Source organism: Aquarana catesbeiana, linkage group LG08 (assembly GCF_042186555.1).
Source record: "Aquarana catesbeiana isolate 2022-GZ linkage group LG08, ASM4218655v1, whole genome shotgun sequence".
Taxonomy (NCBI): Eukaryota; Metazoa; Chordata; class Amphibia; order Anura; family Ranidae; genus Aquarana; species Aquarana catesbeiana.
Genome location: NC_133331.1, coordinates 153858013 through 153870344, shown reverse-complemented (window position 1 = coordinate 153870344; position 12332 = coordinate 153858013). Strand labels below are relative to the sequence as shown.

At 43.2% G+C, this 12332-nt stretch overlaps 1 protein-coding gene across 1 annotated transcript in view; it reads right to left on the bottom strand.

Moving 5' to 3' along the window:
- Positions 1–12332, bottom strand: part of ADAMTS14 (ADAM metallopeptidase with thrombospondin type 1 motif 14) — a 351673-nt gene that overhangs the window by 157667 nt on the left and 181674 nt on the right. Inside the window, exon 8 of the mRNA XM_073596577.1 lies at positions 2452–2595. Within this exon, the coding sequence (XP_073452678.1) occupies positions 2452–2595 (144 nt within the window). The remainder of the gene's footprint in view (positions 1–2451; positions 2596–12332) is intronic.

Below are 12332 nucleotides of genomic sequence, written 5' to 3'. Positions count from 1 at the left end.
TGATGGTTGACTTGCTACAACTTTCTCCCATCTCCCGACTGCATCTCTGGAGCTCAGCCACAGCGATCTTTGGGTTCTTCCTTACCTCTCTCACCAAGGCTCTTCTCCCCCGATAGCTCAGTTTGGCCAGCTCTATGAAGGGTATTGGTCGTCCTAAATGTCTTCCATTTAAGGATTATGGAGGCCACTATGCTCTTAGGAACCTTAAGTGCAGCAGAAATTTTTTTGTAACCTTGGCCAGATCTGTGCCTTGCCACAATTCTGTCTCTGAGCTCTTCAGGCAGTTCCTTTGACCTCATGATTCTCATTTGCTCTGACATGCACTGTGAGCTGTAAGGTCTTAATTAGACAGGTGTGTGGCTTTCCCAATCAAGTCCAATCAGTATAATCAAACACAGCTGGACTCAAATGAAGGTGTAGAACCATCTCAAGGATGATCAGAAGAAATGGACAGCACCTGAGTTAAATATATGAGTGTCACAGCAAAGGGTCTGAATACTTAGGACCATGTTATATTTCAGTTTTTCTTTTTTAATAAATCTGCAAAAATGTCAACAATTCTGTGTTTCTCTGTCAATATGAGGTGCTGTGTGTACATTAATGAGGAAAAAAATGAACTTAAATGATTTTAGCAAATGGCTGCAATATAACAAAGAGTGAAAAATTTAAGGGGGTCTGAATACTTTCCGTCCCTACTGTATATGTGTTTTGAACAAAAGGTCATTCCTTTTTTGCCATTGTTATTGATTTAATTGGGAGAATCACTGAAATAATTTTTTTTATGCTTTTCTGCATGAAACATATCAGAGTTGACCCCTGCTGCTATTTAACAAACAAGAAAACTTACTGCAGCCCAGAAATTGGTGATTTGTTTCCTTTTATGACTGATTTACTGGAGTGCAAGCAGTCAGACCAGCAATTTGCAAAGGACAGCTGCACACATTGAGTGGTCTATACAGTATACCTTGATAATTATTTTCCAGTTTGCCTATGTCAACTAGTTTGCGTAATGTTGTACTATCAAAGCACTCTTTCCTTGAGAACTGCCTCCTTTTTTTACCCATGCCTACCCTGCCTTTTAGCTTTTTTTTTTGCTTTTATTGACATCATTAAAGCTGTTCTGTATTGACCTCAGTAAGGCTAGCGTTATAATTGTTGTGCTCAATTATGTAGTAAAATGCTTTAATTGTATTTAAATCATTTTCCCCTTTGGCATCGCATGCAGTGCAACAAAGGAATGTCATTATGGTCAATGTGCACAGGAGCTTCTGTGAGTTAGAACAGTGAGGTCACTGGCACACGACCTCTGCCACCCACAGCAACATTACATTTATACGCCATAGAGTGGGCATTACTGAGTGGGGGAATTATGGACAATGTAAAAGCACACCGGGGAGGGAATATGGCTAATTGGGCCAATTTGGACATTTTCACTTAGGGGTGTACTCACTTTTGTTGCCAGCGGTTTAGACATTTATGGCTGTGTGTTTGAGTTATTTTGAGGGGACAGCAAATTTTCACTACTTTACATTGTAGCAAAGTGTAATTTCTTCAGTGTTGTCACATGAAAAGATATAATAAAATATTTACAAAAATGTGAGGGTTGTACTCACTTTTGTGAGATACTGTATCACCGCGCCCAGAGTAGGTACCCCACCTGCCACCCCCCACTCCCCCGCCCTGGCATAGTTGTATGTGGGGGGTGCCGTGGTGGCAGAGGTCTCTGACTGCAAAATCACCCTTTGCACATCATGTACTCGTTGTTACTAAAGCAATTGTAACCTGCATACTGTAAAATATGTACATGAAGAAGTCCATGAGCAAAAACATAGTATTATGCATATGTCAAAACAGCTGTAAAAAAATTACAAACATTAAAATGGAGCAAGTATACTCTTAACAAGGCTTGAAGATGCTTTGGTGTCAATTAAAAAATATATATAGTTATATTTTACAAAGAATGAGATCAAATGGGACAAATGGGGCTTATGGCTAGTAAATGACAATTAATCATATTTATTATTTTGAGGTGACATATAGAACTGAGTGAGAAAGTATTCACAAATGTAACGATTCTTAGTGCCATCAAAGTTTAACCATGATGTTTGGTATGAGGCATTGATGGAATGGACAAAGACAAAAGCTCACATACTATGTATACGTATAAGGAAACAGACAGCTTTCAGGTAGTAATTGCACTGAGAGCACGACCACACTACAAAAGATTGTCTAGACTTCCATTGTGGCTTATGACTCATCCACCATTTACAGTTTTTACATACAGATGTTCAGATTACCCTCTTGGGTATTAAAGCAATTCCAAAGTTAAACCTTCATGTCTGAAGAGAAATGTAACCGGCCAACACATTCTTATTAGTATCAAACCTGTTTGTTGAATGTATGTACACAAAAATGTATACTATATACACTTTACACTTAATTCCAACTCACTGTATATATCTGTTAAGTTCTTGCTTGCTGCACCTAGACCAGTGATAACGATGGAAAGCAGCCTGTACCAAGGGGGCCATGATGCTTCCCATACTGGTTTCATCAGCACAACGGTTTCCCTGTCCATCATGCTCCATACCAAGCCTGCAAGAGAAAGAATGTATTGAGGTCTTGTCTACATTCAGTCATCAGCACAATGAAGATCAATGACTGCAAAACTTCAGCGTTTTTGAACTGGACACAAATGTATTTATAACAAATAAAAATATACTGTATATATACAGAAAACTTGCTACAAATGTATTAACACATGGATTGAGAATGGATTCAACTAAAAGCATGTTTGATCCACACATATCCACAGAACATACAACATATGAAAGTCAAATATATTACTACAATCACTTGTAGCCCAAAACCAGCCAAAACCTTTTGTTTAGAATTGAATCAATTTAAAATGGTTGTAACCCTAAATAAAATTATCCTGATCCTTTAAACGTGTTATACAGCACAGTGCTTGTGCTGTGTCATTTACCCCTCTCTATATTCTAAAAAACCTGGTTGATCCTGCCAGTTCCTGTGTCCCCCTGACTCTGCTTACCATGGTTATCGTGGCTGCTGAGCCCTGATTACCACGGTCAGCTTATGTGCCTCTGTCATCCTCTCTGTCTCTCCTCTTTCCCCTCTCCCTCCCTGCCTGTCAGCTCGGGAGTCTGTAGTATTAACATTAAGAAATCCTGTAATCCGCTGTGTGTCTTTGTTTAAAATGATTGCGATAAATACCTTATTTACAGCACCGCTGGGGGCTCACGTAACCTCCTGCTGCTCTCCTCCTCCCCTCCTGGCTGACATCAGCGGGGGATCTGAGCCCTTCCCTCTACGGTGCTCCGAGTGGGAACGGAGAGCTCTGGGGGGGTCAGGTGAGCCCCCAGCGGCGCTGTAAATAAGGCATTTATCGCAATAATGTTACACAAAGACACACATTGCACATGATATAATCCTGTAACACAGTGAATTACAGGATTTATTAATCTTGACTTTTTAACCACTTTAAAGTGGAGCTTTACCTATAACAACTTAATAAAAAATAATGTTCTTAACAAGGAACATACATTCCACATTAATAATTAGGCTACCAACATTAGTGTGTACTGTAAATTGCTCTTATTTCTTCTTGCCTGAGGCTGCCATTTTTCTGAAGCCCAGGGCCCCCGAACAGCAGTAAATCATAAAGCGGAACCAATTTCATCAGTTTAACAATTTCAAAAAACATGTCACATTTGCTTGTGTTCCCAACCAAACTATCAAACCATCAAATGGCTGGTGTCATAACTGATCACAAATGTAGCCCCATAGCAGTTGCATAGCAAACAGAAGCAGCTTCCTTGGCTGTAAACAATAGCATGGTTTAATTCTGCTTTAAGACTGTCAGCAGATCGGCCTCTACAAATTCGGTAGTGCCTAAAAAATGCCTAAAAATGGAGAGCAACTGAGCATGTGCAGAGCAGGGTAAGGCAGTGTATTACTGGATTTTAAACAGTATAGACACTTATTTTTTATGTTTTACATAGTTATACCTGCAAAAGGAGCCAGCCTTAAGTGATCTAACAGGACTTAATTTTCTGACTAAAGTTCCACTTTAACCAGTTGCCGACCGCCGCACGACGATGTACGTCGACAGAGCGGCACGGGCAGGCAAAAGGGCTTACCTGTACGTCCTTGCCTGCCCGCGGGTGGGGGGTCCGATCGGACCCCCCCCCGGTGCCAGCGGCGGTCGGATCGAGGTCAGGGTCGATCAAAGGTGAGGGGGAGGCCACTCATTCGTGGCCCCCCCCTCGCGATCGCTCCTGGCCAATGACAAGCTTCCTCGGCTTCTGTGAATGTAAACAGAAGCGGAGGAAGTGATGTCATCTCTCCTCGAGCCGGTCTTTTCGTCCGGCGCCGAGGAGAGAAGACATCCAAGTAAGTGCACCAACACTACACATACAGTAGAACACGCAGGCACACTTGTCACCCCCCTGTCATCCCCCAGTCACCCCCTGATCACCCCCCTGTACCCCCTGTCACTCTGACACCAATAGCAGGTTTTTTTTTTTCTGATTTATTGCATTGGTGTCAGTTTGTGACAGTTACAAGTGTTAGGGCAGTTAGGTTAGCCCCCTTTAGGTCTAGGGTACCCCCCTTTAGGTCCAGGGTACCCCCCTAACCCCCCTAATAAAGTTTTAACCCCGTGATCACCCCCCGTCGCCAGTGTCACGTCGTTTTTCTGATCGCTGTATTAGTGACACAGGTGACGCTAGTTAGGGAGGTAAGTATATAGGTTTGCTGTCAGTGTTTTATAGCGACAGGGACCCCCATATACTACCTACTAAAGGTTTTAACCCCTTGATTGCCCCCTAGTTAACCCTTTCACCAGCGATCACCATATAATTGTTACAGGTGACGCTGGTTAGTTGGTTTGTTTTTTGTAGTTTATTGTAGTTTATTACAGTTTTAGGGCAGCCGCCGTTTATTACCCTATAAAGGTTTAACCCCCTAATTGCCCGGCGGTGATAGAAGTTAAGTTTTTAGGATCAGATAAGGTCTGCGTCGCCCCAGGCAGCGTCAGGTTAGCGCCAGTACCGCTAACACCCACGCACGCAGCATACACCTCCCTTAGTGCTATAGTATCTGAACGGATCGATATCTGATCCGATCAGATCTATACTCCCCAGCAGTTTAGGGTCCCCCAAAAAAACGCAGTGTTAGCGGGATCAGCCCAGATACCTGCTAGCACCTGCGTTTTTCTCCTCGGCCCAGCCCAGCCCAGCCCACTCAAGTGCAGTATCGATCGATAACTGTCACAAAACACTAAGCACACATAACTGTAGCGTTCGCAGAGTCAGGCCTGATCCCTGAGATCGCTAACAGTTTTTTGGTAGCGCTTTGAATCAGTCGCTGACAGTCAGGAGCTTTTTTGCCTGTGAGTCTCACTAGTGTACCCCTAAATTTAGAGCCCAAAATGGCAAATAGAAGGTACACTAGTGAAGAGGCCTACACGTTTCTGAGCATGACAGATAGTGAAGAGGAAGTCACTCATCTGTCAAGTTCAAGCTCAGAATACGAACCTGTAGAGGACAGCGGCTCCATGACAGATAGCTCTGACGACGGAGTTGTGGTCCCTGCTAGGGTCAGGCGTACCAGACCCCGATCTTCTTCTTCTGTCCTTGAAGTGCAAGAACCGCAGGGCTCTCGTATGGAGCAGAGAGGTACTAGTGCCGCTACTCCTTCTGGTGAACTGGCAAGCACCAGCGGCCTAGTACACCCTGGTCGTACATCCAGCACTGCAGTATCACGTGGTGACGTGGCGAGTCCCATAAGTGCAGTTCAAGCTGGCGAGGTGGCAAGCACAACTAGTGTCCCGCTGCCACCAATAAGACAAAGACAGGCCCGTCGTGCCCATAGTGCCCTTCCTGCTGCATTCGCCAATCCGAATTGGGTACCCACCACTTCTGCAGCACCCGTACTTCCCCCTTTCACTGGCCAACCCGGAATTCAGGTGGAAACAGTTGACTTTATGCCACTGGATTTTTATTCACTGTTTTTCACCGAAGATCTCTATAGCTCTATTGTGGACCAAAGCAATTTATACGCTGGTCAACACATCGCCGCTAATCCCCAGTCCTCCCTTGCCAGAGATTGGAGACCAATTACGGTCTCCGAATTTAAGATCTTTCTGGGCCTTTCCCTCAACATGGGCATAACCAAAAAGAGTGAGTTGCGGTCATATTGGTCCACTGACCCAATTCACCATATGCCCGTGTTCTCTGCTTCAATGGCCAGGGCACGATACGAGCAGATTTTGCGGTTCATGCACTTCAACGACAATGAACTCTGTCGTCCTCGTGGAGACCCTGCATACGATCGGCTCTACAAAATTCGGCCCCTCGTAAACCACTTCAACCAACGTTTTGCAGACTTGTTTACCCCCCATCAAGTTGTCTGCGTTGATGAGTCCCTGATTAAGTTTTCTGGCCGCTTGTCCTTCACAGTACCTTCCCAGCAAGCGTGCCAGATACGGGGGTCAAGATGTATAAGCTCTGTGACAGGGCCACAGGCTATACATGTAGATTTATGGTTTACAAGGGCAAAGATAGTCACGTAGAGCCGATAAACTGCCCTGACTACATAGGAAGCGCTGGCAAGATAGTGTGGGACTTGGTGTCACCCTTATTTGGAAAGGGGTACCACTTGTACGTGGACAATTATTATACGAGCGTGCCACTTTTTAGTCACTTGTTTGATCAGCAGATTGGAGCATGTGGCACCGTGCGACCTAATCGCCGGGGCTTTCCCCAGCGGCTTGTAGAGTCCCGTCTTAGGCTGGGGGAGAGAGCCTACTTGAAGTATAATAATTTGCTCGCTATGAAGTGGAGGGATAAGAAGAATGTTTTCGTTCTCACCTCCCTTCATGCAGACACGACGACCCAAATTACTACGGCGACTGGTGTTGTGGAGAAACCCCTCTGTGTCCACGAATACAACCTTAATATGGGAGGGGTGGACCTCAACGACCAGTTGTTGGCGCCGTACCTAATTGCCCGTAAGGCCAGACGCTGGTACAAAAAAGTGTCTGTTTATTTATTCTAATTGGCTTTGCTGAACGCTCATGTGCTATACAGAGCTTCAGGACGGACTGGATCCTTCCTTAAATTCCAGGAAGAGATTGTCAGAGCCCTTCTGTTTCCAGACAGTGCTCCACCTCACCTTCCCAATCCAAATGCAGTAGGCCGGCTGCATGAGAGGCATTTTCCTTATGTCCTCCAGAGTACCCCTACCCAACGAGCCCCCCAAAGAAAATGTCGTGTCTGCAGAAAGCGCGGATTTAGGCGTGACACCCGGTATTATTGTCCCTCCTGTCCTGGCAATCCTGGTCTTTGCATTGGTGAATGTTTTGAACGCTACCATACACTAGTTGAGTATTAGCGTAGGGTACAGCATTGCACAGACTAGGACACACTTCCACAGGGTCTCCCAAGATGCCATCGCATTTTGAGAGACCCAAACCTGGAACCGTTACAGTTTTAAAAGTTACAGTTATAAAAAAAAAAAAAAGTAAAAAAAAAAAAAAAAAAAAAAAGTAAAAAAAAAAAAATACACAAAAAAAATATAAAATAAAAAAACCAAAAATAGTTGTCGTTTTATTGTTCTCTCTCTCTCTATTTTCTCTCTATTGTTCTGCTCTTTTTTACTGTATTCTATTCTGCAATGTTTTATTGTTATGTTTTATCATGTTTGCTTTTCAGGTATGTAATTTTTTTATAGTTTACTGTGTTTTAAACATTTTTTTGTTTTCAGGTACGCCATTCAGCTGCAGCGCGGATTTATTTATCTTGACAGCAACAGCGTTTGCTCCCACGATACATAAAGCTGTGACTCCAGCGCTGTCGGAGGTGATTTCACCACCACAGTTACATACTTCAGCATATATGCCGAAGCGTGGGGGCAGAAGTGGGTGGAGGAGCGATTTGCTCCTGCCTTTTGCGGGAGGATGCCCCCATGCTTCGGCATATATATATTTTAGGTAGGCACAGGTTGCGTTAAATGTTTTATTTTTTACTATGGTGTTTTTTTTGTATTTGCTTTGCAGGTATGGTAAGTATTACTGTTATACTGTAATGTTACTTTGTTTTTTGTTAACCATCATTTGCTTAGCAGGTACGCCATTCAGTTGCAGCGCGGATTTATTTATCTTGACAGCAACAGCGTTTGCTCCCACGATACATAAAGCCGTGACTCCAGCGCTGTCGGAGGTGATTTCACCACCACAGTTACATACTTCAGCATATATGCCGAAGCGTGGGGGCAGAAGTGGGTGGAGGAGCGATTTGCTCCTGCCTTTTGCGGGAGGATGCCCCCATGCTTCGGCATATATATATTTTAGGTAGGCACAGGTTGCGTTAAATGTTTTATTTTTTACTATGGTTTTTTTTTGTATTTGCTTTGCAGGTATGGTAAGTATTACTGTTATACTGTAATGTTACTTTGTTTTTTGTTAACCATCATTTGCTTAGCAGGTACGCCATTCAGTTGCAGCGCGGATTTATTTATCTTGACAGCAACAGCGTTTGTTCCCACGATACATAAAGCCGTGACTCCAGCGCTGTCGGAGGTGATTTCACCACCACAGTTACATACTTCAGCATATATGCCGAAGCGTGGGGGCAGTGGGTGGAGGAGCAATTTGCTCCTGCCTTTTGCGGGAGGATGCCCCCATGCTTCGGCATATATAAATGGTGCATGTATGCCCATCATTAGAAGTGGGTGGATGAAGGGAGGTATTCTAATGGTGGGCATACCCACCGATCAATATCTTTTTTTCGTTCAGCCCAAAGGCTGCATGAAAAAAAAGTTTACAATATATGCCCAACAAGGACCAGCAACGTACTGGTATGTTGCTGGACTTTGAGTGGTTATACCAGAATGATGCCTGCAGGTTTAGGTATCATCTTGGTATCATTCTTTTCAGCCAGCGGTCGGCTTTCATGTAAAAGCAATCCTAGCGGCTAATTAGCCTCTAGACTGCTTTTACAAGCAGTGGGAGGAAATGCCCCCCCCCACCGTCTTCCATGTTTTTCTCTGGCTCTCCTGTCCCAACAGGGAACCTGAGAATGCAGCCAGTGATTCGGCCAGCTGACCATAGAGCTGATCAGAGACCAGAATGGCTCCAAACATCTCTATGGCCTAAGAATCCGGAAGCTACGAGCATTTCATGACTTAGATTTCGCCGGATGTAAACAGCGCCATTGGGAAATTGGGAAAGCATTTTATCACACCGATCTTGGTGTGGTCAGATGCTTTGAGGGCAGAGGAGAGATCTAGGGTCTAATAGACCCCAATTTTTTCAAAAAAGAGTACCTGTCACTACCTATTGCTATCATAGGGGATATTTACATTCCCTGAGATAACAATAAAAATGATTTAAAAAAAATAAAAATGAAAGGAACAGTTTAAAAATAAGATAAAAAATCAAAAAATTAATTAAAAAAAAAAAAAAAAAGCACCCCTGTCCCCCCCTGCTCTCGCGCAAAGGCGAACACAAGCGTTGGTCTGGCGTCAAATGTAAACAGCAATTGCACCATGCATGTGAGGTATCACCGCGAAGGTCAGATCGAGGGCAGTAATTTTAGCAGTAGACCTCCTCTGTAAATCTAAAGTGGTAACCTGTAAAGGCTTTTAAAGGCTTTTAAAAATGTATTTAGTTTGTCGCCACTGCACGTTTGTGCGCAATTTTAAAACATGTCATGTTTGGTATCCATGTACTCGGCCTAAGATCATCTTTTTTATTTCATCAAACATTTGGGCAATATAGTGTGTTTTAGTGCATTAAAATTTTAAAAAGTGTGTTTTTTCCCCAAAAAATGCATTTGAAAAATCGCTGCGCAAATACTGTGTGAAAAAAAAAAATGAAACACCCACCATTTTAATCTGTAGGGCATTTGCTTTAAAAAAATATATAATGTTTGGGGGTTCAAAGTAATTTTCTTGCAAAAAAAAATAATTTTTTCATGTAAACAAAAAGTGTCAGAAAGGGCTTTGTCTTCCAGTGGTTAGAAGAGTGGGTGATGTGTGACATAAGCTTCTAAATGTTGTGCATAAAATGCCAGGACAGTTCAAAACCCCCTCAAATGACCCCATTTTGGAAAGTAGACACCCCAAGCTATTTGCTGAGAGGCATGTCGAGTCCATGGAATATTTTATATTGTGACACAAGTTGCGGGAAAAAGACAAATTATTTATTTTTTTTTTTTTTTTGCACAAAGTTGTCACTAAATGATATATTGCTCAAACATGCCATGGGAATATGTGAAATTACACCCCAAAATACATTCTGTTGCCTCTCCTGAGTACGGGGATACCACATGTGTGAGACTTTTTGGGAGCCTAACCGCATAGGGGACCCCGAAAACCAAGCACCGCCTTCAGGCTTTCTAAGGGCGTAAATTTTTGATTTCACTCTTCACTGCCTATCACAGTTTCGGAGGCCATGTAATGCCCAGATGGCACAAACCCCCCCCCCAAATGACCCCATTTTGGAAAATAGACACCCAAAGCTATTTGCTGAGAGGTATAGTGAGTATTTTGCAGACCTCACTTTTTGTCACAAACTTTTGAAAATTGAAAAAAGAAAAAAAAAAAAAGTTTTTCTTGTCTTTCTTCATTTTCAAAAACAAATGAGAGCTGCAAAATACTCACCATGCCTCTCAGCAAATAGCTTGGGGTGTCTACTTTCCAAAATGGGGTCATTTTGGGGCGGTTTTGTGCTATCTTGGCATTTTATGGCCTTCAAAACTGTGATGGGTAGTAAGGAGTGAAATCAAAAATTAACGCTCTTAGAAATCCTGAAGGCGGTGATTGGATTTCGGGGCCCCGTATGAAGCTAGGCTCCCAAAAAGTGCCACTCATGTGGTATCCCCGTACTCAGGAGAAGCAGCAGAATGTATTTTGGGGTGTAATTCCACATATGCCCATGGCATGTTTGAGCAATATATCATTTAGTGACAACTTTGTGCAAAAAAAAAAAAAAAAAATTGTCACTTTCCCGCAACTTGTGTCAAAATATAAAATATTCCATGTACTCATCATGCCTCTCAGCAAATAGCTTGGGGTGTCTTCTTTCCAAAATGGGGTCATTTGGGGGGGTTTTGTGCCATCTGGGCATTTTATGGCCTTCAAAAATGTGATAGGTAGTGAGGAGTGAAATCACAACTTTACGCCCTTAGAAATCCTGAAGGCGGTGCTGGGTTTTCGGGGCCCCGTACGCGGCTAGGCTCCCAAAACGTCCCACACATGTGGTATCCCCGTACTCAGGAGAAGCAGCAGAATGTATTTTGGGGTGTAATTCCACATATGCCCATGGCATGTTTGAGAAATATATCATTTAGTGACAACTTTGTGCAAAAAAAAAAAAAATTGTCACTTTCCCGCAACTTGTGTCCAAATATAAAATATTCCATGGACTCAACATGCCTCTCAGCAAATAGCTTGGGGTGTCTACTTTCCAAAATGGGGTCATTTGGGGGGGGTTTTGCCATCTTGGCATTTTATGGCCTTCAAAACTGTGATAGGTAGTGGGGAGTAAAATCAAAAATGTATGCCCTTTGAAATCCTGAAGGCGGTGCTTGGTTTTCGGGGCCCCGTACGCGGCTAGGCTCCCAAAAAGTCCCACACATGTGGTATCCCCGTACTCAGGAGAAGCAGCAGAATGTATTTTGGGGTGTAATTCCACATATGCCCATGGCATGTTTGAGCAATATATCATTTAGTGACAACTTTGTGCAAAAAAAAAAAAAAAAATTGTCACTTTCCCGCAACTTGTGTCCAAATATAAAATATTCCATGGACTCAACATGCCTCTCAGCAAATAGCTTGGGGTGTCTACTTTCCAAAATGGGGTCATTTGGAGGGGGTTTGTGCCATCCTGGCATTTTATGGCCTTCAAAACTGTGATAGGTAGTGAGGAGTAAAATCAAAAATGTATGCCCTTTGAAATCCTGAAGGCGGTGCTTGGTTTTCGGGGCCCGTACGCGGCTAGGCTCCCAAAAAGTCCCACACATTTGGTATCCCCGTACTCAGGAGAAGCAGCTGAATGTATTTTGGGGTGCAATTCCACATATGCCCATGGCCTGTGTGAGCAATATATCATTTAGGGAACTTTTTGTAATTTTTTTTTTTTTTTTTGTCATTTTTCAATCACTTGGGACAAAAAAAAAAAATATTCAATGGGTTCAACATGCCTCTCAGCAATTTCCTTGGGGTGTCTACTTTCCAAAATGGGGTCATTTGGGGGGGTTTTGTACTGCCCTGCCATTTTAGCACCTCATGAAATGACATAGACAGTC